Source organism: Myotis yumanensis, unplaced genomic scaffold (assembly GCF_028538775.1).
Source record: "Myotis yumanensis isolate MYYU_CA2020_CCGP unplaced genomic scaffold, mMyoYum1.0.hap1 SCAF_17, whole genome shotgun sequence".
NCBI lineage: Eukaryota > Metazoa > Chordata > Mammalia > Chiroptera > Vespertilionidae > Myotis > Myotis yumanensis.
Genome location: NW_027223768.1, coordinates 32339924 through 32364808, shown reverse-complemented (window position 1 = coordinate 32364808; position 24885 = coordinate 32339924). Strand labels below are relative to the sequence as shown.

General features: G+C 39.5%; 1 protein-coding gene across 1 annotated transcript; it reads left to right on the top strand.

The window, feature by feature from the left end:
* The first annotated feature begins 1006 nt into the window (after positions 1–1006).
* Positions 1007–23725, top strand: LOC138996166 (membrane cofactor protein-like). Its single transcript, XM_070397119.1, has 10 exons — positions 1007–1124; positions 4755–4946; positions 5809–5911; positions 9897–9982; positions 11033–11230; positions 15143–15325; positions 15705–15749; positions 18174–18224; positions 21582–21629; positions 23646–23725. Exons 1-10 carry the CDS (start codon positions 1007–1009, stop codon positions 23723–23725), a joined length of 1104 nt encoding a protein of 367 aa, XP_070253220.1.
* Positions 23726–24885: the final 1160 nt, after the last annotated feature.

The window sequence follows — 24885 nt, the reverse complement described above, 5'->3', positions numbered from 1 at the left end:
CTAGAAGGCCCTGTCCATGAGCCACAAAGCTGGCTCTCACTAGATGCCAACACTGCCAGGGCCTCGATCTTGGGCTTCCCAGCCTCCAGAACTGTGAGGAACGCCTTTCTGTTATTTACCAGTTACCCAGTCTGTAGTATTTTCTCTAGAGGCCCGAAGACACTGAGACTCCCAATCTGCTGTGATTTGTTACCGCAGCCACAGGAAAGGAGCCCCCAATGCCTCAGAACACGCTGTGAGGAGCAAAGCCACGTAGAAGCAAAGCCACAGACAGGTGGTTGTCAACCCTGGCTACACATAAGCATCATCTGGGATGAGTTTGAAACAAACAGCCAGAAGCAAGCCCAGGTCCCACTGCTGGAAGCGTGAAGGCAGAACCTGTAAGGGCGGCTAAGCATCACTCTGCACAGGCTCCTTGGATGAATCTGATCAGAAGGTGGGGAGGAGCTGTCTCATGAGAATAATCCCAAAATACAGCTTTTCTTGTGTTCAAGGAAAACTCCTAAGCTCCCCAATAGGTGGACACACTAGTCTCCTCCCCCCGCTCACCCCCCCCACCCCCTCCCCCCACCTCCCCAACACTATGCCAGCTTCTCAGTGAGGCCTGGGCCAACACCTCACGTGAAAAATTACCGGTCTGGAGACTTAACACATTATTTCACGTAAACTGTGTTCAGATTTGCTGTCTCGGGCTTCTGAAGAACGCCTCAGCCTTTCTTTCCACAGGTGGGAGCTATTGCCAGTACAGCCTGCAGGAGGCCTGGTGGGTTAGATCTGGACCAGGCTTTGCTCCCTTCGCTCCAGGGCGAAAGCACAGCCTGGGGCGGAGGCCCCGCCCTGCAGATTGCCATTGACCCCGCCCCACTCCGCTGTAAAAGCCCAGACCACGCCCACAATCCATAATGCACGTGACACCTTTTGAGTCTGGGGATTGTTGCGTCTGGTAGCCGCCCTCAAAAAGGCAAATTACTCCCTGGTCCTCGGGTTTCCCTCTGATATAGGGAACATGAGGGCCTCTTACGAGCCGCTCAGGGCATCTTCCCGGCGCCGGGAGAGTCCCTTTTCTTGGGGCTTCCTTGGGATCCTAGTGCTGGCCCTAGAGCTCCTGCTACCCACATGCTCAGGTAGGGAAGGGAAAGGGTGTCAGCTCTGGAGGGAAACTAGCGCGGGTAGGGGAGCTGGTCTACAGGAGCGGAGGGCAAAGGGAACTTTCCTTGGTGTGTGGGGGAGGAGGCTCAGGGCTTGGTGGACCAGGTGATGTGGGGTTAGGGTAGAAGCCTTAGCCACTGATCCTCCGGGTTGTGCTGTGGCGGATTCAGGAGGGTGGGACCTCAAAGGGCCCCAGGGTCGGTTGTTTGGTGGTTGGCAGTGAATCTTGGGGAGCCTTGGGTGTAGTCAGTGTTTGCCCCTAGCGAAAGCTTGCAGCTATTTGAGGACTGAGTTGATCAGGAACACACATGCATAACCCATGGACACAGACAGTAGTGTGGGGAAGGCCTGGAGTGGGGCGGGGGCTGCGTGGATGGGGGGAAGAGGGGGACATGTGTAATACTGTCAACAATTTAAAAAAACAAACAAAAACAAAACAAGATGGGAAGCCCTGAGCAGGTGTGAAGGTGCGGGCCTGCTCCTCAGTGCCCAGTGTGTGGGGGTGTTGTTTGGGCCAGTGCTGGGCCCGTGAGGAGGCTTTGCCCTGTGTTCCCTGGGCTCAGTGAAGCCTTGATGAGTGGGGTGCTGCGCCCCACTGGGTTGGGCTGGGGGATCCCAGGCCGGGTGTTACCAGACATATGCTTTACAGAAGGGTCCAGGCCAGAGGTGCAGGGTGTGGGGCAAGGAAGCTCACTGCTTGCTTTGTATGGGGTTTGGGGAGCGTGTGTTACCCAGAGAGCCCTTAAGTGAGAGCAAGCTCCAGGGCCTGGGATCTAGAAGGATTGGGAAGGACATGCAGTGCTTTTTGTACAGAAAGGTAACAGGCTGCTTGTTGCCCCCAAATCATATAGGTATTGCTTTCCAGGCTGTTGCTTTTTTTAAAATTTATTTATTTATTTATTTATTTATTTTTACCATTGAGTCACCTTCCTATTCCCATCCAATCTGGATAATGACCTATGCTACTCCCGAACGTCTTTTGGTCAGTGTTTTTTCTCTTTTTTCATTAGGTTGGGTCCCATTTGAGGGGGGATTAGAAGCAACCTGAAAAGTACTGGTAGCCAAACCTAGTGAAAAATGAGAGTTATTAGAAATGAACAATAAATTATATCAATAGGTTTTTCTCCTATAGCTGATAAATTAAAGCTGAAGGCCATCCACCAAGTTTGGTTCCTGTTTCATTGAATGCAATCAATTGTATACATATATATGCATATTACAAAACATACCATCGAAGGGCAACGAATGAATACTTTGGTGTATTTCCAACCGACTTTATATGCCATGTGTTTCTATGCCCAAGTGATTTTTAGGATCCTATTACATATACAGTTTGTATGCTGCATTCTCTCCTTAGGAGAATTCATTCAATAAAGATTTGCCTTGTATGTGCCAGGCCCTGTGCTGGTTCTGGGGACACACTGGTGACCAATAACAAGCCATTCCTATTTTCATGATCCTTATTTCACTCTTTGTCTGTTTGCACACACACACACACGTGAACATAAACAGCAACTGTGTTTTGCTCACTGTTAGACCCCCAGTGCCAGGCGCACAGTAGGCAATCAATAAAGATTTGCTGAAAGGTACTGGGACTGGCGGACAGTAACCAGACCACAATGCTAGTGTGATAACCCCAGTCAGGTGCCCTGGAGGAAGGAGCATGCTTCTCTGAGAGCATTTAACAAATGACTGTTGGGAGGGAAGGCTTTTCTGCTCAGAGGCTTTGGGGCTTCTGCGCTGGCTGTCCCCAGGCTCCTCCTTTCTCTTGCATAATTGGCTCCTTGTCCTTCAAACGTGGTTGTTACGTTACACCATTAGGGACCTTCTCTGAGAAAACTATTTCAGGGAGTCCCAAACACTCCAGCTCAAATTCCCCTAACCTTTTGTCCCTCTTCCCAATCTATATGTTCTCTCCTAGCTCTACTAGAATGCAGAGATCCTTTCTGTCTCGTTACACTGGTGTTTGCAAATGCTCAATGTTTTTGCCTTGGTACCACCACTCTCCTATAACTAGTGATTTCCAGAAAAATGAAATATAATATTCAGTAGGAGCTAACAGGCCAGTAAACATTCAAATCCAACTGAAAAACCAAAACTACCTTGAGGAAAATGAAAATAAAAAAAATAAAACTAAAACCTTACAAAAGGTATGGGATACAGCAAAAGCAGTTATAAGATGAAAGGTTATAGCTATACCGGCCTTCATCAGGAAAACAGCAAAAACTATGACTTCACTCATGTGGGATATAAAACACAAAGCAACAACTGAAAAAAAGCAAACAACACAACTCAGTTACAGAGAACAAAATGGCGGTTACCAGAAGAGAAGTGGTGAAGAGGTTGAAGGGAGGTGAGGGAAAGAGACTAAACTTCACAGTTAGAGTCTCCGGATGGCCTTTTACAACTTTGTACACCTGAAATTTACATAATGTTATTAACCAATATTACCCCATACATTTAATTTAAAAAGTCACATAATTTTTGTGATTTGATAGAAATACAAATATATATTCTTAAAGTTTAACATCAATCTGACATAAGACCAATCCAGGGAATAAGAAAAGGGGCTTCTCAGGGATCAGCATAGACCTAGCTCCTTTCTTAGATCCTTAATCTTATAGGAGGGACCTCTCCATGCTTTTAGCCCTTCAGGACTTTACTTGATGTGTCTCCATCACATTATCTTACATACTAATTCTATCAGCTTTGTTAGTTTGTCAGGCCCACAGACAATTTAAAGGAAGAGAAATGGCTGAAGTCAAAAAGGTACTAGTCTAGGAAGAAGAAAAACTACCAAAAATCCAGAAATAAAAAATTCTAATGGCATAGCAATATTGTAATACAGTTTAAACAGCTACCTCAGAAAACTTTTGAGGCCAAGCATGATCCATTGATTAGAATTCCAGTGAAGGAAGAATAAATTATACTTAAAATAATGTCAAAGTTATAAATTTTGACATTTAATTGACCTTTATTTACTCAGTTCACTTATATGAAACATATGACATGAGGTCATATTTTAAAATAGTTTAGTCCACATTTATTTTGATCTATGAAATACACGATGCTTATTTAAGAGTCAGCACTTACCATAGCATTTCTTGAGCACACAGGGGGCACAGAGTATAGTAGGAAAAGAAGGCATATGGTCCCTGACCTCTAGGAACGTGCCTCCTGAGAGGAGACTGAACCTCAAGTGACAAGTCATCATCAGTTTGGGTTTCAAACTGTGGAAGAATGCTCTGAACGAGGGCTATATACTATAGAAGTCCTCTTAGGGGGGAGTTGAGTGTGAAATGAACTCAGGAAAAAATGGGAAGGATGCATATCTACAAATATATTTTAAACCAAAAATATTGCTGCTGTTTCTTCAATTTACTGTTGAAAGAATAGTCAGGTTATTCCCAAAGAAACCAAACACTAATAGGATGTTATTTAAAGCAAGCACAGCTCATCATCTGGTAAAAGCCTGGCACAATCACTTACAATCTGCCCAAGAACCTTCCATTTATTCCATACAACCTGCCTGCTGCTAGACCATAACCCGTGGCTGGTGGAAAAGAAAATACTTGACTTTCATGTTCTTACTCTCTCATGCCCAGATGCCTGTGATGACCCACCAAGATACCAATCTATGAAAATCAAGGGTAATCCTAAACCCTCTTATAATGCTGGGGACACAATAGAATATGAGTGTCGCCTAGGATACAAGCGTATTGTTCCTGTTCTTCCCATGTCTACTGTTTGTCAGCCCAATAACTCATGGGTACCTCCTCTCCAGGAGGCTTGTACAAGTAAGTACACAACATTTTTATTTTTATTGCTCTAAAGATTTTCACACATTGTAGACTGCATATTCCACTATTAACATGATGGCTTTCTCAAGTGGATGTAGATTTTATGTAGCAATGTACTTTTTCAGGCATTGAAAATCTCCAGGAAATTTTCAATTTGGCCATTAATGCTCTGGGTAAATGTGAATCTTAAGTTTGGCCATCAGTGGCAACATGGATGGACCTCACGAATATTATGCTAAGGAAAATAAGTCAGTCAGAAAAAGCTAAGAACCATATGATTTCACTCATATGTGAGTTATAAAACTGAAACTCATAGACACAGACTACAGTTTGGTGGTTATCAGAGGGAAGAGTTGGAGGGTATGGGGATGAAGGGTAGAGGAGACCAAATATATGTGATGGGAGATGATTTGACTTTGGGTGCTGGGCACACGGTGCCATATGCAGATCATCCTATATAATAAAAGGCTAATATTCGAATTGTCCCTACGGGTGGGAATTCGACCAACCAGGAGTTATACGTGCGCTGACCACCAGGGAAAAGCTCGGAACATGGCAGGCATTGGTGACAGGACAGGCGGCCGGGGAAAGGGAGGCCCACCCGCCCCCCCGCCGGCAGCCGCTAGGGACCCTACCCATGCATGATTTTCATGCACTGGGCCTCTAGTGTAACATAAAAGTGTACACTTGAAACCTATGTAAGCTTATTAACGAATGTCACCCCAATAAATAAAATGTAATAAAAATAAATAAAACAAAATATTTCCATTGGTTTAATAGCACAATGTAGAATTTTTATTTTGATTCAAATCTGTTTTGACATTGGTATAAAACAACGAATTTGAAATTTTCCTTTTAGAAAAGGCATGTCAACAGCTAGGAGACCTCATAAATGGCGACGTAGTCTACGCTAACGGAAGTATGGAGTTTGGCTCACAAGCTCACTTTAAATGTAATGCTGGGTAAGTAAACTGCTCCTTGGAGGAAGAAGGTAAATGTGGGAGAAGGTTTCTGGTTCCATTTTTGGTTTGGTTCTCTTCTCAAGCATTTCCATGATGTTGAGTTCATCTTGCTTTCTGTGGAACAAGTTGTACTTAACAGCCAATCAACCCTTGGGCTTTTTATGGAGACTGAAAAGATGTGCAATAAATAGAAAGAAATTTAAATTGAAGGAAAACAAAATTGTGTCATACTATAGGTAATAATAAGCCTATCATAGTCATTAAAAATGCAGTCATCGTGATGACATGATCCTAAATTAAACTATATAGTAGGCTGGAGGGTGGAAAGAGAGACAGGGAGTTAATCAGTTAACAGAAGGAATGGCAGGGGAGAGAAACCAAGATGGCGACATAGGTAAACACCGGAAATTGCTGCCTCTCACTACCACTTCAAAAATACAACTAAAAGACGAAATGGACATCATCCAGAACCACAGGAAGGCTGGCTGAGTGGAAATTCTACAACTAGAAGGAAAGAGAAAAGCATACTGAGACTCAGAGGAGGTGCGGAAGTAAAGTGCAGAGGTACTGAGGCGCACGTGGAAAGGGCTGGCAACTGAGGGCACAGTTGTCTTTTTCAATAGAGAGGGAGTCTCAAGCTCCTGACTGCTCTGAACTCTAGTTCCTCTGGGGACCCAGACTCATACACTCATACAGGGAGAAACTGGACTGTCTGGCATCAGGCAGAACTTGAGGGCGGCTTTCTCTCAGAGGTGCTTGGAGAGATTATCGGAACACTTGAGACGCGTGGCCTCTTAGGGTAGGACTGAGGAGCAGCCATAGCTGCTTGCTCTGTCCTGTTGATTCCCTGAGACCCTGCCCCACCCAAGCTGTGTGCAGAGGCTTTTGCATATGAAAGGCCTGGCCCTTTGCAATCTGAAAATTACCTAACAAACTGCAGCTGGGTCAGAGAGACCCAGAACATCCAAAAGAAGGCCCAAGGCCCCACAGCAGCTTGCATTGCTTCACAGCTGGACTTCATCTGGGCACCTCCAAACCCCAAACAAAGAAGAGGAATCTGCAGATCTCTCCATAGCTCCTGCTGGGTAGCCTCAGGCAGAGGCTAAATTAGCACCTCCTTAGAGATCCAAGAGCCAGTGTACCCAGAGGTCAGAATGGGACCATCCAGATTACAACTCCTCAGATCCATAAGGGACACACTCAGGGGGCAGACTCAGTGAGCACCAAAGCCCCACTGAAGCAAGTCTTACCCCAGAAGGGTGTCTCCAGCACAGAAGTTCTCCCACTGTAGGCACAGCTGATTCTCACAGCCAATTGGCCTGGAGGTCAATTCCTCCCAGTGATAACTACAACAATCAAGGCTTAACTACAACAAGACTGTGCACAAAGCCCACAAAGGGGTGCACCAAGAGCGTCCACTTCAGGTAATTGGGGAGGCTGAGCCACTGGGCCCTATAAGACACCTAACACAGAAAACCACTCTATCAACACAGGAAAGCAGCCAAAATGCGGAGACAAAGAAACAGGTCACAAATGACAGAAATGGAGGAAAGCAAACTACTCAATATAGAGTTCAAAACCACACTTTTAAGGTTTTTCAAGAATTCTCTAGAAACCACCGATAAATTTAGTGAGACCCTCAAGAAATCTAGTGAGACCCTCGAGGTTATGAAAAAGGACAAAATAGAAATTAAGCATACACTGACTGAAATAAAGGATATTATGCAGAGTTCCAACAGCAGACCAGAGGATTGCATGAATCAAGTCAAAGATTTTAAATATGAAGAAGCAAAAATCACCCAACCAGAAAAACAAAAAGAAAAAAGAATCCAAAAATATGAAGATAGTGTAAGGAGCCTCTGGGACAACATCAAGCGTACCAATATCCGAATTATAGGGGTGCCAGAAGAAAAGAGAGAACAAGATATTGAAAACCTATTTGAAGAAATAATGACAGAAAACTTCCCCTACCTGGTGAAAGAAATAGACTTACAAGTCCAGGAAGCGCAGAGAACCCCAAACATAAGGAATCCAAAGAGGACCACACCGAGACATGTCATAATTAAAATGCCAAGAGCAAAAGACAACGAGAGAATCTTAAAGGCAGCAAGAGAAAAACAGTCAGTTACCTACAAGGGAGTACCCATACAACTGTCAGCTGATTTCTCAACAGAAACTATGCAGGCCAGAAGGGAGTGGCAAGAAATATTCAAAGTGATGAATAGCAAGAACCTACAACCAAGATTACTTTACCCAGCAAAGCTATCATTCCGAATTGAAGGTCAGATAAAGAGCTTCACAGATAAGAAAAAGCTAAAGGAGTTCATCACCACCAAACCAGTATTATATGAAATGCTGAAAGGTATCATTTAAGAAGAGGAAGAAGAAGAAAAAGGTAAAGATAAAAATTCTGAGCAACAAATACACATCTATCAACAAGTGAATCTAAAAATCAAGTGAATAAATAATCTGATGAACAGAATAAACTGGTGAATAATAGAATCAGGGGCATAGAAAGGGAGTGGACTGACAATTCTCAGGGGGAAAGGGGTGTGTGTGTGGGGGGGGGGGGTTCGGGAAGAGACTGGACAAAAATCGTACACCTATGGATGAGGACAGTGGGTAGTGGGATAAGGGCAGAAGGTGGGGTGGGAACTGGGTGGAGGGGAGCTATGGGGAGGAAAGAAGAGGAAGAACTGTAATAATCTGAACAATAAAGATTTAATTTTTAAAATAATAATAAGAAGAAGAAATGGCAGGAACTAATGAAATGTGTGTTGAAACTTTGAACTTCCAGAGGTACTTCAGATTCATGTTAATATAAGAGGTAGTAGTGTAGCTGTTTTTCAATAAGGCCTAGCTGAACACCAGATTTCACCACATCCTGCTTCCACAGGAACTTTTCTGACTTTCCAGAAAATAGTCCAAAAGCAGCAAACACTTCTTCCTCCCATCTATACACCTATCCCAGAACTAGTCCCACTTTCCCTTCTTCTGCCCCCTTATCTATAGCCGATGTGAATTCCTTCAAAATAACTTACATCTTTCTACTCAAAGCTGTAAAAGAACCCCATTAAACCAGGATGGTGGAAATGCTTGCCTTCTCTCCCTGCTGCTGCTGGTTTAGACTGCATGCCTCGGACCTGGTTCTTTTTACATGGCTAGTCAGTAAACCTGTTCCTTCAGGAAAACTTCAGTCTGCGAAGGTTTTGTTTCACAACTTTGTGCCGTTGTTGTCAGAGAAGAGGCATTGTATGATATCTAGTCTTTTAAAAACCTATTGATTAGTTAATATTAATTTGTGGCTCATCTTATGGTCTATCCTGGAAGATGTCCCATGTGCACTTAGGAGAATGTGTATTTTGTTCTGTGGTGCTCTGTCTGTGAGATCTAATTAATTGTGTTCTGGAAGTCCTCTATTTTCAGTCTGATATTCAGTCTAGTTGTTGTGAGTAGGATATTGAAGTCTCCAACTATTACTGAAGAAATGCCTGTTGCATAGAAATGTGTATTTCTCGCTACAGTTATCAGGCAAGACAGGTTTATTTAGGACACTTTGCTCTAGGCCAGCAGTTCTCAACCTGTGGGCCCCGACCCCTTTGGTGGTCGAACGACCCTTTCACAGGGGTCGCCTAAGACCATCCTGCATATCAGATATTTACATGACGATTCATAACAGTAGCAACATTACAGTGATGAAGTAGCAACGAAAATAATTTCATGGTTGGGTCACAACATGAGGATCTTATATTTAAAGGGCCAGAAGGTTGAGAACCGCTGCTCTAGGCTAATGTGTGTTCATATGAAGAATCTCTCCATTTCATTAAACTTTAGACTTAGTTAGCACATTCAATACCTGTCACTTCAGAAACTTCTCCCGGAAGCTACTGGAGTGCAGAAAAAAATCATATAAAAACTTCTTCGTTATTATATGTTCCTGTTAAGTGATAAAAAAAAAACAATTATCATATCTTTTCTCATTTAGTTATTACTTAATTGGATCAAAAACTCTATTTTGTGAACTCACTGGAAATAATGTGGAATGGAGTGATAATCTACCAAGTTGTGAAAGTAAGTACATTTGCCGAAACCGGTTTGGCTCGGTGGATAGAGCGTCGGCCTGCGGACTGAAAGGTCCCGGGTTCGATTCCGGTCAAGGGCATGTACCTTGGTTGCGGGCACATCCCCAGTGGAGGGTGTGCAGGAGGCAGCTGATCGATGTTTCTCTCTCATCGATGTTTCTAACTCTCTATCTCTCTCCCTTCCTCTCTGTAAAAAATCAATAAAATATATTTAAAAAAAAAAAAAAAGAAAGTAAGTACATTCTCCCTTTAGAATTTACAGCAGCAGTTCCCAAATTTTATGGCCTGGGGACCCCAGTATGCTTTACAATTAAGACCCCACAGGGATTTTCTGCAAGTGGGTTAGTGCTATTGATCTTCTTTATACTGAGATTAAAGCAGAGAAGTTTTTAAATAATTATTTGTTAATTCATTTTTAAGAACAATAATCTCAATACATGTTAACAAATGCAGCATATTTTTGTCCTAAAATCAAACATTTCCAAAACAGTGGGAAGGGTGTCATTGCTTTACATTTTTTCTAATCTCTTCAGTATCTGGCTTAAAGGGAGAGCTCCACATTCATCCTGCGGCTTATCAGACAGGCTCAGGCCATTGGAAAATGTCACTGTCCACTCTAAGGGTGACCGTGAGAAAAGACAGAATCGTGGCATACCTGAGAACCACTGACTCAGGAATGGATGTAGCATTTCTCAGCTAGCACTGAGTCTTCCTAAGTCATAAGTTTATTTTCTCATTAAATTGCCAGCATCTCTTATGATTAGAAAAAACAACATGGCCTTACAGATATCACAAGTCTTTCATACAGGTATCTTCTATGGGTACTTAAGAAAATGGGGTTTATTCTAAAATTTCATTTCTCTATTGATGGCTGGAATTGGGATAATAACATTTTTTAATAGAAACTTTTTTTTCAAATGGATATTGAATTTGCAAATAGATGTAGAAATCATATGTTAACGAACTTATTGAAAGCATAATGCTGTCTTAACCTTTTACTTTTTATTGTGTTTTTCTGTCCTCTTTTGCTCTTTTTAAGAGGTTTTGTGTAAACCACCTCCAAAAATACCAAATGGAGAATTCACCAATAGCCACAAGGTTACATTTGAATATAATGAACTAGTAACTTACAGTTGTAAGCCTTCCGGTGGACCAGATGAATATTCACTTGTTGGAGAGAGCAAGCTTATTTGTATTGGGCACGACAAATGGAGTAGTAACCCTCCTGAGTGTAAAGGTAATAATATTTTCATTTCTTTCCCTCTCAATTATAAATGTTGTGGAAACTTTTACCAACTTTTAAATACCTTGGCCAACAAGTGAAAACAAAACAAAAACAGCCATATGTGCTTTAATTTTGTTTCTAATCTAATTTTATGTATCAAATAGAATAAAAAACAATTCTACTTGTAGAGTTTCCCACTCTTCACCCCCATGTTCTTGGATTTCCTGTTTATACATTGTTAATAGCTATGTATATGCATGAGTTAATTTTTTTGGCTTAAAAGCATCAAAAAACACACTAGTTTCAAGAAAGTTTTTTAAAATGTTGTTTTATTGCTTAAGGTATTACAAAGAATAGTACATATGTCTCCTTTTTTTCCCCCCTTGACCTTCACTGAAAAAAAAATTTTATCATATAATACAAGAAGTATGACAGTTCTGGCTCAACTAAATGGTAGAATAAATTGTAAAAGACTAACCCTGTCACCAATAAGATTGGTAAAGTCCAGGCAAAACATGCAGGCATATCTTTTTTAATTGTGCTTTGCTTTATTGCACTTCACACACACACACACACACACACACACACACACACACACACACACACACATTTACAAATTGAATACTGGAACCAGCAGAACAACTGGAACCTGCTTTACTTCCATACTCACCTATTGCTGTAGTCTGAAACAAACCTGAAATATATCAGAGGTTTACCTATACTTAAAAAACAAGACCGAAGGCATTTGAGCATGACCAAAAGCAGGACACACTGCGAGGTATTTGACACTTGAACAAAATTAACCACTGAAACACAGTAAAATATGTCTTCTTTTCACGTGCATATGTAACATTTCTTAGTACCATATACTAGGCAATATGTTTAAAAGTTTTTTTTATTTCAAAAATTGAAATTATTTACAGTACAGCATCTTTACAATAGAATGAATGTAGAAATAGAAGTAAAGATATCTGTAAAATCCTTAAATATTTAAAAATTATGAAGACATTTCTAACTAACCATGAATAAAAGAAGGAGTCACAAGGGAAATTAGAATGTATTTTGAATTGAATGAAAATGAAAATACAATATATTGAAACATCAAAGTTCGTGGAATAGAGCAAAAGCATTGCTGAGAAGAATATTCATAGCAAATACATGTATTGGAACAAGAGAAAAGTTTCAGCTCAAGAATCTAAGGTTTCACTTTAAGGAATTAAAAAGGAAGAGCAAGTTGAATACAGAACAAGGAAACAGAAATAATAAAGATGGAAATCAATAAAATTGAAAAAATATAGAATTATTGAAACCAACACCTTATTCTTGGGGAGGATCAATACAATGAATAAAGCTGTAACCAGTCTGACAAAAAAGTAGACGACACAAATGATCAACATCAAGAATGGAAAAGAGGGCTTGACTGCTTTGGTGTAGTGATTAGAGCATCAACCCAAGTGCTGAAGGGTCTCTGGTTCAATTCCTGATCAAGGGCATATACTTTGGTTGCAGGTTTGATCTCCCACCTGGTTGGGGCACCTGCTGGAGGCAACCAATAGATGCATCATTGTCCCATCAATGTTTCTCTAACCCTCTCTTCCCCCTCCTCCTTCCCTTTCGCTCTCTTTAAAAACCAATTTAAAAAATATCCTCGGGTGAAAATTTAAAAAAAAAATTTTTTTTAAAGAGAACATCACTAAATATCCTGCAGACATTTAAACGACAATAAGCGAATAACATGTACAACTTTATGCCAAGAAGTTTGACACTTAAACCTCACAAAGAGAACTGCAGGCCCCAGCCATCACTAGTTTTGTACCAACATGTAAGTATTCACAATAGCAGCTCTGCACAAACTCTCCAAGTCAGTACAACAGGAGGGAATACTTCTCACCTCATTGAACATAATTGAACATTAATGAAGACAGAATTACCCCGATACCAAAACCAGACAAAATGTAGAAACAGGCTTACAAATTGTAGGAAAATGAAAAACAGTATCCACTGTGAACATAGGACCAAAACTGTCAGCGATGGTCAAGGTCACCTCTGCCCTGAGATAGCCTCTGGCCAGAGACAGCACTCGTTCTTGTCTTGCTCACAGGAATGAATTCAAATAAGAGACAACAAATAGCAGCAAAAGCAGGGGAGAATTTACTTGCAGAGAAAGGAGTACACTCAGAACCTGAGCGGGCAACTCAGCAGGCTGACACCAAACCGCGTGCCCTGATATTTGGGAGTTCAGGGGACTTATACCCCTAGGCTGGAAGGCCCCTAGCAAGGAGCAAGTCGCCCCCTCCTCATGACTCAAGAAAATATATCTTCAAACATAACACCTGAGTGAAGGTGCATTATGGGCCCTATGCATCGCTCAGATTTAATCTCAGAAGGTGTTTTCTTGTATGGACTGCCCAGCCCAGTGTTTTGTTTTGTTTTGTTGCTGATTTTCCAGTTTCTGTGAAATGCATGGCTGGATCCTGAAATCAATCTAGAGCAGTGGTTCTCAACCTTCCTAATGCCGCAACCCTTTAATGCAGTTCCTCATGTGGTGGTGACCCCCCATTTCATTGTTACAACTTGAACATAATTAACGCATCGTGATTAATCACAAAAACACTATGTAATTATATATGTGTTTTCTGATGGTCTTAGGCGACCCCTGTGAAAGGGTCCTTCGACCCCCAAAGGGGCCGCGACCCACAGGTTGAGAACCACTGATCTAGAGGGTCCTGCCCAGCACTTTACTTTGTAAGAAGTAGAACAGAATGGGAAGTACCGGAGTACATGGGTACCAGGAATAACTATGAAGTTTTAACTTTATCTCAGACCTGGGAGATTACAATATAAAATGTGGGGTTTGACCTCTGCATTCCAGTCCAAAATATTTGGGAAACGCAGCCCTAAATTCACTGGCCTTTCTACCTCTTGCGCATCCCAGTTCTTGCATGTTGCTGATACCTGATAACTTTCTCTCTGCATATGTTTGTATGGCTAGCTTCTTTTCAGCTTTTTTACCTTTGAGCTCAAATATTACCTTATTACAAGAGCCTTCCCTGCCTTTCTGAAAGGGCAGGGTACTAAGTCAGTGTCAACACGAAATTTAAAAAAAACTTCTTTTTTAATTCCTAGAGCTAAATAGCATCAAAAGTTGCTTTTAAACTTTCCTGAAAATTGTATGTGGTAATCAGACCTTTCTCAAAACTTGTCAGTAAGGGAAAAACAATCATCTATAATGACAGTTTGTTCTAGGAGGGAAAAGGTTGGTAGATGTCTCTATATCTGTTTACCTGAAATTAAAATGCACAAATAGGCCTAGCTGTGTGGCTCAGTGGCTGAGCATTGACTTAGAAACCAGGAAGTCATGGTTCCATTCTGGGTCTGGGTACATGCCTGGGTTTTGAGCTTGATCCCCAGTAGTGGGTGTGCAAGAGGCAGCTGATCAATGTTTCACTCTCATGGATGTTTCTATGTCTCTCTCCCATGTCCCCTCTGTAAAAATAATTAGCTAATTAATTAAAACACTTATTTTAGCCGAAACCGGTTTGGCTCAGTGGATAGAGCGTCGGCCTGCGGACTGAAGGATCCCAGGTTCGATTCCGGTCAAGGGCATGAACCTGGGTTGCGGGCACATCCCCAGTGGGAGGTGTGCAGGAGGCGGCTGATCGATGTTTCTCTCTCATCGATGTTTCTAACTCTCTATCTCTCTCCCTTCCTCTCCGTAAAAAATCAATAAAAAATATTAAAAAAATAATAATAAAAAATAAAACACTTATTTTAATACACAAATAAAGTATTTTTTATTTCATTAACATTCTGCCTTCCGTTCCTTGCCTGTTTGTCCCCAGGGGAAGTTACTAATTTGCACTAGTTTTTCTTTCCCCTATTGAAACAGCTTTCCATTAATTCTGGAATTTCTTCATTTTTCAGTGGTCAAATGTACCTATCCAAATGTACCGAATGGAAGAGTGGTGTCCGGATTTGGGAGAAAGTATCTGTACAAAGCAGAGGTTAAATTCGAATGCCTTGCAGGATTTTACCTTGAAGGCAGCAGCACTATTGTCTGTGGAGCCGACAGTACTTGGAAGCCTAAGATCCCCAAATGTATTAAAGGTGCAAAGGGGTCTTTTTGTCTTTTTTGTTTAGATTTTATTTCTTTGACATTAAATACCAATGATATGGAGTCATTGAAAAGAAACAGTTTTTTTAAATTAACTCCATCTCATATTCATTTCCATGACAGAGGTATGACATCAATGTATTGTTTTCATAGGGTCTTAGCACATTATGTATATCACACAGGTGTCTCAATTTCTGGCATTTCTTATGTGTAAAAATGTATAGCAACCATTTTTCAGAGTCAATTGAAGCATGGGAATTTCTACCTAAAAAAGAATGTAAATTCTTTTTCATATAATTCATAATTCCTATAAATTTAAAAATGCAATAATTTCAAAGTGATTAATCACATTGTTGTTATTTTTTTTTTTAGGGGCACCACCTCTCAGTACAAAACCCACAACTTCCAGTTCCTCAGGTTTAATAACTTTCTGCTTATATTATTTAATACCTTGCAATTTCTTTTTTTACAATTCTTTAACTACCTGGTGATTTACACTCATTCGCCATTTTTAGTAATGAAAGGAGGAAAAACATATTTACAGCCATTCTAGTTGGTATACTTCGTGATCCTAAAACTATCTGCCTCAGTCTGCAGACATTGGAACCAGCTTGGGCATGTTATGTAAACCTTAAAAGTGTTTACTAATATATAAGATGATTGAATCCCTTCCTCACTGGTGGATAGTAGAGTTAAACTGGGATGTACTCGTATTTAAAGCAGTTAGCACAAGGCCTGGCATTTAGGAAGCTCTCAAAGGAAACTTATTTATGACTTACAGCATCACTCCAATTAATGTCAGCGCAAAGGAGGGTCCGTGGCTTTTGTTCTTAATACATATGTTTTCTATGTCATCAACTTAGCCATTTTATTATTTGTAAAACGATCTATTGACACCTTTACAAGGTGTCCTTGTGACCTAGGATGATGTTGTATTTCCCGGACTACATCCAGTTTCATTTGTTTCAGGAACTGGGAAATTTCTGCTGTCTCTAGAAAAGCAACCCTACCTCTTACTGCCTCCTAGAATTATTCTTTTTCTCTTTACTGGGCATTTTTATTTGGCAATAGAGGCAAATTTCATAGCAACGGAAAGGCAGGAGAAGTCCTTCATTATTGAAATGAAATGGAGGACTTCTTGTATGGACTGATGGTCCACGGCTCTCCAAGACTTAGGAGATTATTTTGATATGCCGGAAGAAATTGTCTTCCTGATTTTAGTGCTGCTATCTCTGGCTTCCCTTTGTTTTCAGCAGAAACAAGAGACAAGAGAAACACAGTAGTCATCACTTATCCACGGCTTCACTTTCTGTGGTTTCAGTTACCCACAACCGTGGTCTGAAAAGATTAAATGGGAATTCCAGGAATAAGTAATTCATAACTTTTAAATTACTTGCCATTCTGAATAGCATGATGAAATATCATTCTGTCCCACTATTTCTCACCCGGGCCAAGAATCATCCCTTGGTTCAGTGTCTTCACCTCACTTTTTCTCATCACGTAGGCATTGTATCATCTCACATCATCACTAGAAGAAGGGACAACGCAGTGCAATAACATATTTTGAGAGGGAGACAACACATTCACATTATTTTTATTATAGGGTATTATTATAATTGTTCCATTTTAATAGTAGTTGTTGTTAGTCTCTTATCTTGCCTAATTTATAAATTAAACTTTATTATAGATATACATATAACATACATAGGGGTCAGTAGTATCCAGGTTTTCAGGCATCAGTGGGGGTCTTGTAATGTACCCCATGTAGGCAAGTGGGGAACTACTGTAGTGGAAGAGCTTTAGCCTGGGCAGAGCTCACACAAGGTCCTAATTTGGCTCAACTTATTCCAATAACATCATTTCTGTGGGCTTATTTTCCTGTTAAACATGAGGGTGTTGAACTGGAGAAAATTTGAATTACTGGCTTCTAATGTGTTTGTATATTTCCTGTTGTCCTAATCATTTAAAAAGATTGTGGGGAATTATGCATGTTAACATGTTAACAATTAGAACATCTTTTTAGAATCCTCCTGTACCTGGAACCTGGTAGCTTCCTTGAGTAACTTACTTGAGTGTTACAAGGTTTTGAGGGAAAGAGATCATTTTTGGTGGACTGATACATTAAGGTTGCATGTGAATTTTATACTCAGGAGCCCATCCGTGTTTGCTCACATGGTCCTAGTCAGTATATGCACTGTGGTATGCTGTGTTTGTTGATACGTTCTTTTAAAAGACTTGGCCATAAGTATTTCAGAAAGGATTTATAAAACAGTAATTCTGGTTAGTGTTTCAAAGAAGTAAAGATTCTGAGGAAATGTTTATAAAGAAGATAAACTATAGGGATCTTTTCTTAAATATCAAAAATCAAAATTCCTCATGGGACTACCATTTTATATAATTGGAGAAAAAAATGTATAAAAAGGATCATCAACAACATGTAATAATGATAAGGTAGATTGAGGATAATTGTTCTAATATGAAAAAATACTAAGCGAAAAGCAAAGGGATAAGAATTCTGTGGTCTGATACTAATTGGATGTAACTTTTTAAAGATACATATGTTTATTTTGAATATATTATTTTTATGATTTTTATTAGTTAATTTCTAGGATGTCCATTCTGAAATACAAAGCTATAGTGAGTATTCTTATGCAAAATCCATATGTACTTAGATCTATATGTATTTAGGTAACTTCCCAGAAGTAAAATTATAAAGATAGGAAAGTATGTGTATTTTTCATCTAGAGAAATAATTAATCTCTTTTAAAAAATCAAAAATCAAATTAAATCCTGATTTTGTATAAATAAAGCTGGTGAATGTAATCAAATTTATTTTTCCAGGTGTTAAGCCTACTGTTCCAACCACATCTATTACAACTTCAAAAAAACCAGGTTCAGTAACTCTTTATTCTACTTACATTGTTAAGAACTTAATAAGGTGATGAGCAAAAAATAATGTTATGTGTTAATTTGCATTTCTTTAATCCTATATAATAAAAGCCTAATATGCTAAGTGTCCAGTCATCCGGTCCTCTGTTCAACTAATCAGAGCATAATATGCTAATGATATGCTAAGGCTGCTCAACTGCTCGCTATGACATGGACTGACCACCAGGGGGGCAGACAGTTGACTGGTAGTTCAGCTTGCTGCTGGGGTCCAGCCGATCAGGACTGAGCAGGATGGGCCAGACATGCCCTGGAGCCCTCCCACGGTTCCTCCCCAGCTGACCAACCTCCAGAATCCCTCCCCGGCCCCAATCGTGCACTGGTGGGGTCCCTTGACCTGGCCTGCACCCTCTTGCAATCCGGGCTGAGGGATTGCGCCCTGCCCCCCCCCCCCCCCCCCCCAATGCACGAATTTCATACACTGGGCTTCTAGTTATAAATAAAGCTGAACTTTTTTTTGGCCCACATTGATTTATTCATGTTCTTTGCTCATTTTTCTATTAGGTTTCTAAAATTTCTTTGTTGATTTGTCAGAACTCATTATAAATTAATGCCCTTTTAACATGAAGTGACCATTTTTCTAGTTCTTTTTTCCTTTGTCTTATTTTTACTAATCAGTTTTCTTTTAAGATTTTATAGTTAGATATAGATTACATTTTTATAACTTTTAATTATATAAGTAGTATATAAATATAAATTTGTAAAATTTCAAATATTACAAAAAAGTATACAGAGTAAAAGATTAGTCTCCTGTTTCTCTATTTCATTTCCTAAGATAATCATTTAATCATTTAATAGTCTTTTTTAATCAGTTTATGTACATTGCTATCCTTATATGCATAAATATACATACTTTAGTGTGTTTTTGTTGTTGAACAGAATTGGAATCATGCTATTCATATTTTTTTTTAAAAAAACTCACATTATAATTTACTGTCAGTTGGGGTTGTATTTGAATTTATTCCCATGCTTTTAGTGGTGACTTTAATATATACCATATTTATTTAACTATTATCTTATCAGTGGTCATTTATATGTGCAGAAGTTTTACACTAACAGGTAGTTGGTATATACCATATTTATTTAACTATTATCTTATCAGTGGTCATTTGTATGTGCAGAAGTTTTATATTAACAGGTAGTTGGATGTATTAATATTGTCCTCCATTAGGTATTGTAGGTACCTCATAGACGTAGAATCACTTCTGGATTACTTCACTTCGTAAAATGTGTTCTGGCTTATTTCACTTAGCGTAACAGTTTCAAGTGTCATCTATTTTCTAGCATGTATCAGAACCTTATTCCTTTCTATGATTGAGTAATGTCCCATTGTCTACAATTACCACCTTTATTGTCTACAATTACCACCTTTATTGTCTACAATTACCCATTCAGTTGGGTTGTTTCCAACTTTGGCCATTCTGAATATGCTTTTGTGATAATTGTCATTTGAGTAACTGTTTGAGGCCTGTTTTCAATTTGGGGGGTGTGGAGGTGGGTATACACACCCAGGAGTAGAGCTGCTGGGCTATGTGTTTACTTTTTGAGGAGCAGCCATACTGTCTTCCACAGCCGCTGCACCACTTTACATTCCCACCAGTGACACACGAAGGTTCCAATTTATCCACCTCTTTACCAATACATGGTATTTTGTGTGTGTTTTTATGAGTTTTATAGTTTTAGCTCTTATATTTAGTTCTTTGATCCACTTTGCGTTCATTTTTGTATATGATGTAAGATAAGGATCCACCTTCATTCTTTTGTGTGTAGATATCCAGATTTCCAAGAACCATTTGTTGAAAAGATTGCCCTTCCCCCATTAAATGTCCTGAGCACCCTTCCCTACAATCTTTTGACCATATATGCACATGTTTATCTGTGGGCTCTGTATTCTATTCCATAGGTCTCTCTGTATTTATGTCTGCACCACAGACATAAAGTATTATAGCTTTTGATTATGATAGCTTTTGAGTAAGTTTTAAAATCAGAAAATGGGAGTTCTCTCAACTTTTCTCTTCCATTTCAAGATTGTCTTGGCTATCCCTAGTCCCTTGAGGTTCCATATGAATTATATGTTGGATTTTTCTATTTCCGCAAAATGCTATATTCAACATGGTGATGGGGATTGCATTCAGTCTGTAGGTTGCTTTGTGCAGTGTTAACATCTTAACCATATCAAGTCTTCTTCCAGTGCGTGAAAACAGGATGTCTTTTCATTTATTGATACTGTCTTTTTCTTTCAGCAGTGTTTCGTAGTTTCCAGTGTAGGCGTCTTTCACCTCTTTGGTTAAATTTCTTTTTAAGTTATTTTTTTTTAATCCTCAACCAAAGATATGTTTATTGATGTTAGAGAGAGGAAGGAGAGAAGAGACAGAGAAACAGAGAGAAACCTGGATCGGCTGCCTCCTGTATGTGCCCTGACCAGGGTTCTGGAGTACAGGACAACGCTCCAACCAACTGGGCCACCTGGTCAGGGCAGTAGTTTACTCTTTTTTTGATGCTATTGTAAATAGAATTGTTTTCTTCATTTCCTGTTTGGTTTGCTCATTGTTAGTGCATACAAATGCTACTGATTTTCACTTGTTGATTTCCTACACTGCAACTTTGCCACATTTATTTTTTAGTCCCAACAGGTGAGTGTATGTGCATGGACCAGTATATGTGTGTGATCTTTACCAGTTTCTACTTAAAAAAAAACCACAACAACATGTCATCTAGAACAGATATCATTTCATTCCTTCCTTCCCAATTTGGATGCTTTCCTTTCTTGCCTAATTGCTCTGATTATAAGTTTGATATTATGTTAAATAGAAATGTCAAACAGGAGCATCCTGTCTTGTTCCTGATCTTAAGGAGAAAACTTTCAGTCTTTCATCATCAAGTATGGTGTTACCTATGAGTCTTTCCTAAATGAGCCTCATTATATTGAAATGTCTCAGCATTACCGAATAACCTCTAAATCATTTATTAAGTTTTCCTGTGTCTTATAATTGTAAGTAGAATCACATTGAATCCATAGGCTAATACTGAGGATACACTAAGGATAAATTTGCATTCTGTACCACAGAATATTGTCACAGGAAATGTTACTGGAGAGGAAAAAGAATGCTGATGACTGAATATAAATTTATAATATTTTGTGACACTACTTTAAATGAAAAACATTAATATAATTTATATGAGGAAAATAAAATGATAAGGGATTTTGAACAAAGGCCCAAAATCCAAACCTATGTATTTAGGAGTCTTCTTTGATTTACTATTTTATACTTCTTTTTAAAATATTTTTCCTTTTTTTCCTAGTATCTTCCACTTCCGATGATGATACACCAATTAAAGGCAGTGATTTAGGTATTGTTTTGATTATTAATAATCCTCCATTATGAGACCTTAGAGTTCTCCATAGAAATATCATATTTCAATTAGCTGTGGTTTGAGAAGAAAAAACCTGTCATGTGATAGTTGACATTTGTAATTTTAATAGCACAGATACCATGACAAATGGAAGCAGTAGTATGTGTAGACACATGGAGATAATACAGGCTTTTTTTATTGTTTAAAGTATTACATGTCTCCTTTTTCCCCCCGATTAACCGCCCCCCCCCCGGCACTCCCACCCCCAGAGATAATACAGTTTTTTAAAAATATATTTTATTGATTTTTTACAGAGAGGGAGGGAGAGGGATAGAGAGTTAGAAAATTTGATGAGAGAGAAGCATCAATCAGCTGCCTCCTGCACACCCCCTACTGGGGATGTGCCCGCAACCAAGGTACATGCCCTTGACCAGAATCGAACCTGGGACCCTTCAGTCCTCAGGCCGACGCTCTATCCAGTGAGCCAAACCAGCCAGGGCGATAATACAGTTTTTAAGAGGTCCCTCAAATTGAATTCCTAGTAGGGTGAGGAAACTTTCTCAATTGCTGTGTTTATTTGTAGGTTAAAATTTATAAAACCTAATGTGCCTTCCATGTGATAGTGCTATTTTGTAATGGCAATTTGTAAATAAATGTTCTGTCTATTCATACCTTGTATACACAAGCCTTAACGTACTGTAAGTTGGGTTAGTTTTTTTCTACAACAGGCTGGTGTATCACACTTTATTTAGGCTCATGTAGTTCACACAATGTATGTTAAAAGAAAGGATAAAGTATGGTTGTGGCAGTTACATGAAATATAAAGATTTTTGATAAATGAGTGAAGAAAAGTATGTATTACTTTTCTTTACATTAGACTAGATTAGCAAGGTTAGTCTTTTTATAAAATGCACCTTAGACTGTTAAACTTTCACTCTGAACGCAGTGGTCAAACTGTCACCGTGCCAGTAAATCCAAAGCCACCTTCATTCATTAACCACTTCACAACTTTTTATGAAGTAAAAAGAGAAGAGGTAAACATGACATTGTGTACTTTGACATATAAACATTTAATGACAATAATGGCAGTGTGGAAGCAGAGGTACTACCGAACAACATTTCTAAGATTTTGTAGTATTATTTATTGCTCTCCCCACCATCAAGAATGCATGTTCAAGTTTCGATGCATCATTTATCCTTGTGCCCTGGAGTTTTATTTGGATTCTTAGAATGTTCTTCGTAATTAAGTTGTGTCTTAACTTGGGGATGGGAACTTGCGAAGACTGTAAAATAGGACTATATAAACAAATAATAGAAATTCATTAATGGCTCATTCCACAGACTCACTTTTGGGGAACAATGTAAATGAAATTTCTAACAAAATAATAAGAACGATAGACTGAATACTGAATTAAACCAATGAGCCCTGGTCGGTTTGGCTCAGTGGACAGAGCGTCGGCCTGCAGACTATAAGAGTCCCAGGTTCAATTCCCGGTCAGGGCGCATGCCCAGATTACAGGCTCCATCCCCAGTGCGGGGTGTGCAGGAGGCAGCCGATCAATGATTCTCTCTCATCATTTATGTTTCTAACTCTCCCTCTCCCTTCCTCTCTGAAATCAATAAAAATATATTTAAAAAAAAAACGAGAATTGTGATAATACCTTCTTAAAATGATTTTCCTCTAACCTAGTAAATTGTCATTTTTATAATACTTTCTCCTAATTTTTATGATAATTCCAATTTTTATAACCTGGTGGGGTTACTACAGCACAAAACAAGGACAAGTGAGGGCCTATTAAGAGTTTCACAAGTTGGACCCTAAGCCGGGAATCAGATTAGAAGGGCTCTGTGATCAGAATGACTTGAACGCACCAGCAGTCACACTAAACTAGACCGATGAACATTTTCTTTGCTGTAGTTTACAGATGATCTCATCAAAATTAAAATGTGTCAACTACATGGAGACCCACATGTGCTCAATTACCTTCAAACTGGTTTTATTTTTTTTCTCAGATGGAGGACTCATTGCTGTGATTGTTCTGACTGTACGTAAGTGTCCCAAACTTGGATGCCAACCTAAATCAAAATATTAACGTGAACAAGTGCATTTTTAATGATGTTTTAGTGTCTATAGTTTTCATAGATTGAAATTGAGTAAACCAGTCTAGAAATACCTGACCTTTTATATGATTCTACCTTGTGTTGGTGATTGTATAATCTTTTTAAAAATATATATTTTATTGATTTTTTTACAGAGAGGAAGGGAGAGGGATAGAGAGTTAGAAACATCGATGAGAGAGAAACATCGATCAGCTGCCTCCTGCACACCTCCTACTGGGTATGTGTCCACAACCAAGGTACATGCCCTTGACAGGAATGATCTTGGGACCCTTGAGTCTGCAGGCCAATCCTCTATCCACTGAGCCAAACCGGTTAGGGCTGACTGTATAATTTTTTTGTATTCTACATGTCCCTGTAGTAACAAATCCTAAATATTCCAAATATGTTTTGAGTATTATTCTAAATTAAGCACAGACTCTTCTCTGGATTACTGCAGACCCTGAGTGATACAAGGGAACTGCATTTAGACAGTGAAGAGTCCAGATAGAATATGAATGTATGTGGGCTTAAATAAAGTAATATTTCTGCCCACTGAAGTGTAACCAAGATTAATTTCTTCGGCTGGACTTTGAAACTTGGCATTAGTTGTTAGAGTTACATGTCATTTGTTTTCTGGTTTCTTGCAGTTCTTGCTATTGCAGTGATTGGCACCTGTGTGTATAAATTTCTTCACGTCAAGCAAAGACAATAAATAAAACATGTTTTTGAACCTGTTGTTGCTTCTCATCTTGATGTACCTGTGCAGCTTTTGCTTGCTCTCTGTATTGCGTGCTGCCTTGTTAAAAATGTTCTTGTGTGAGTGTGCTGTCAGGATTGCATTTCCTTACTAAAATATTTTCACCTCCTTTTAATGTTATTGTAACAAGACTAATCTGTGCAGAGTTGTTTTAGATATTATGACTGTCAGGAAAACTTGTGGGGATTTGAGGTTTAAGTTCTGCAGAAAATCATGGCTCATTATAGTGCCTCCCCTACCCTAGGTTTACACTATTCCTACGGTGGATTGGGAGCCAGGAGTAAATTTAAAATAGTTCACTGTGTGCCTGGCTGGTGAGGCTCAGTGATTGAGTTTCGATCTATGAACCAGGAGAGCATGGTTCAATTCCTGGTCAGGGCACATGCCCTGGTTGCA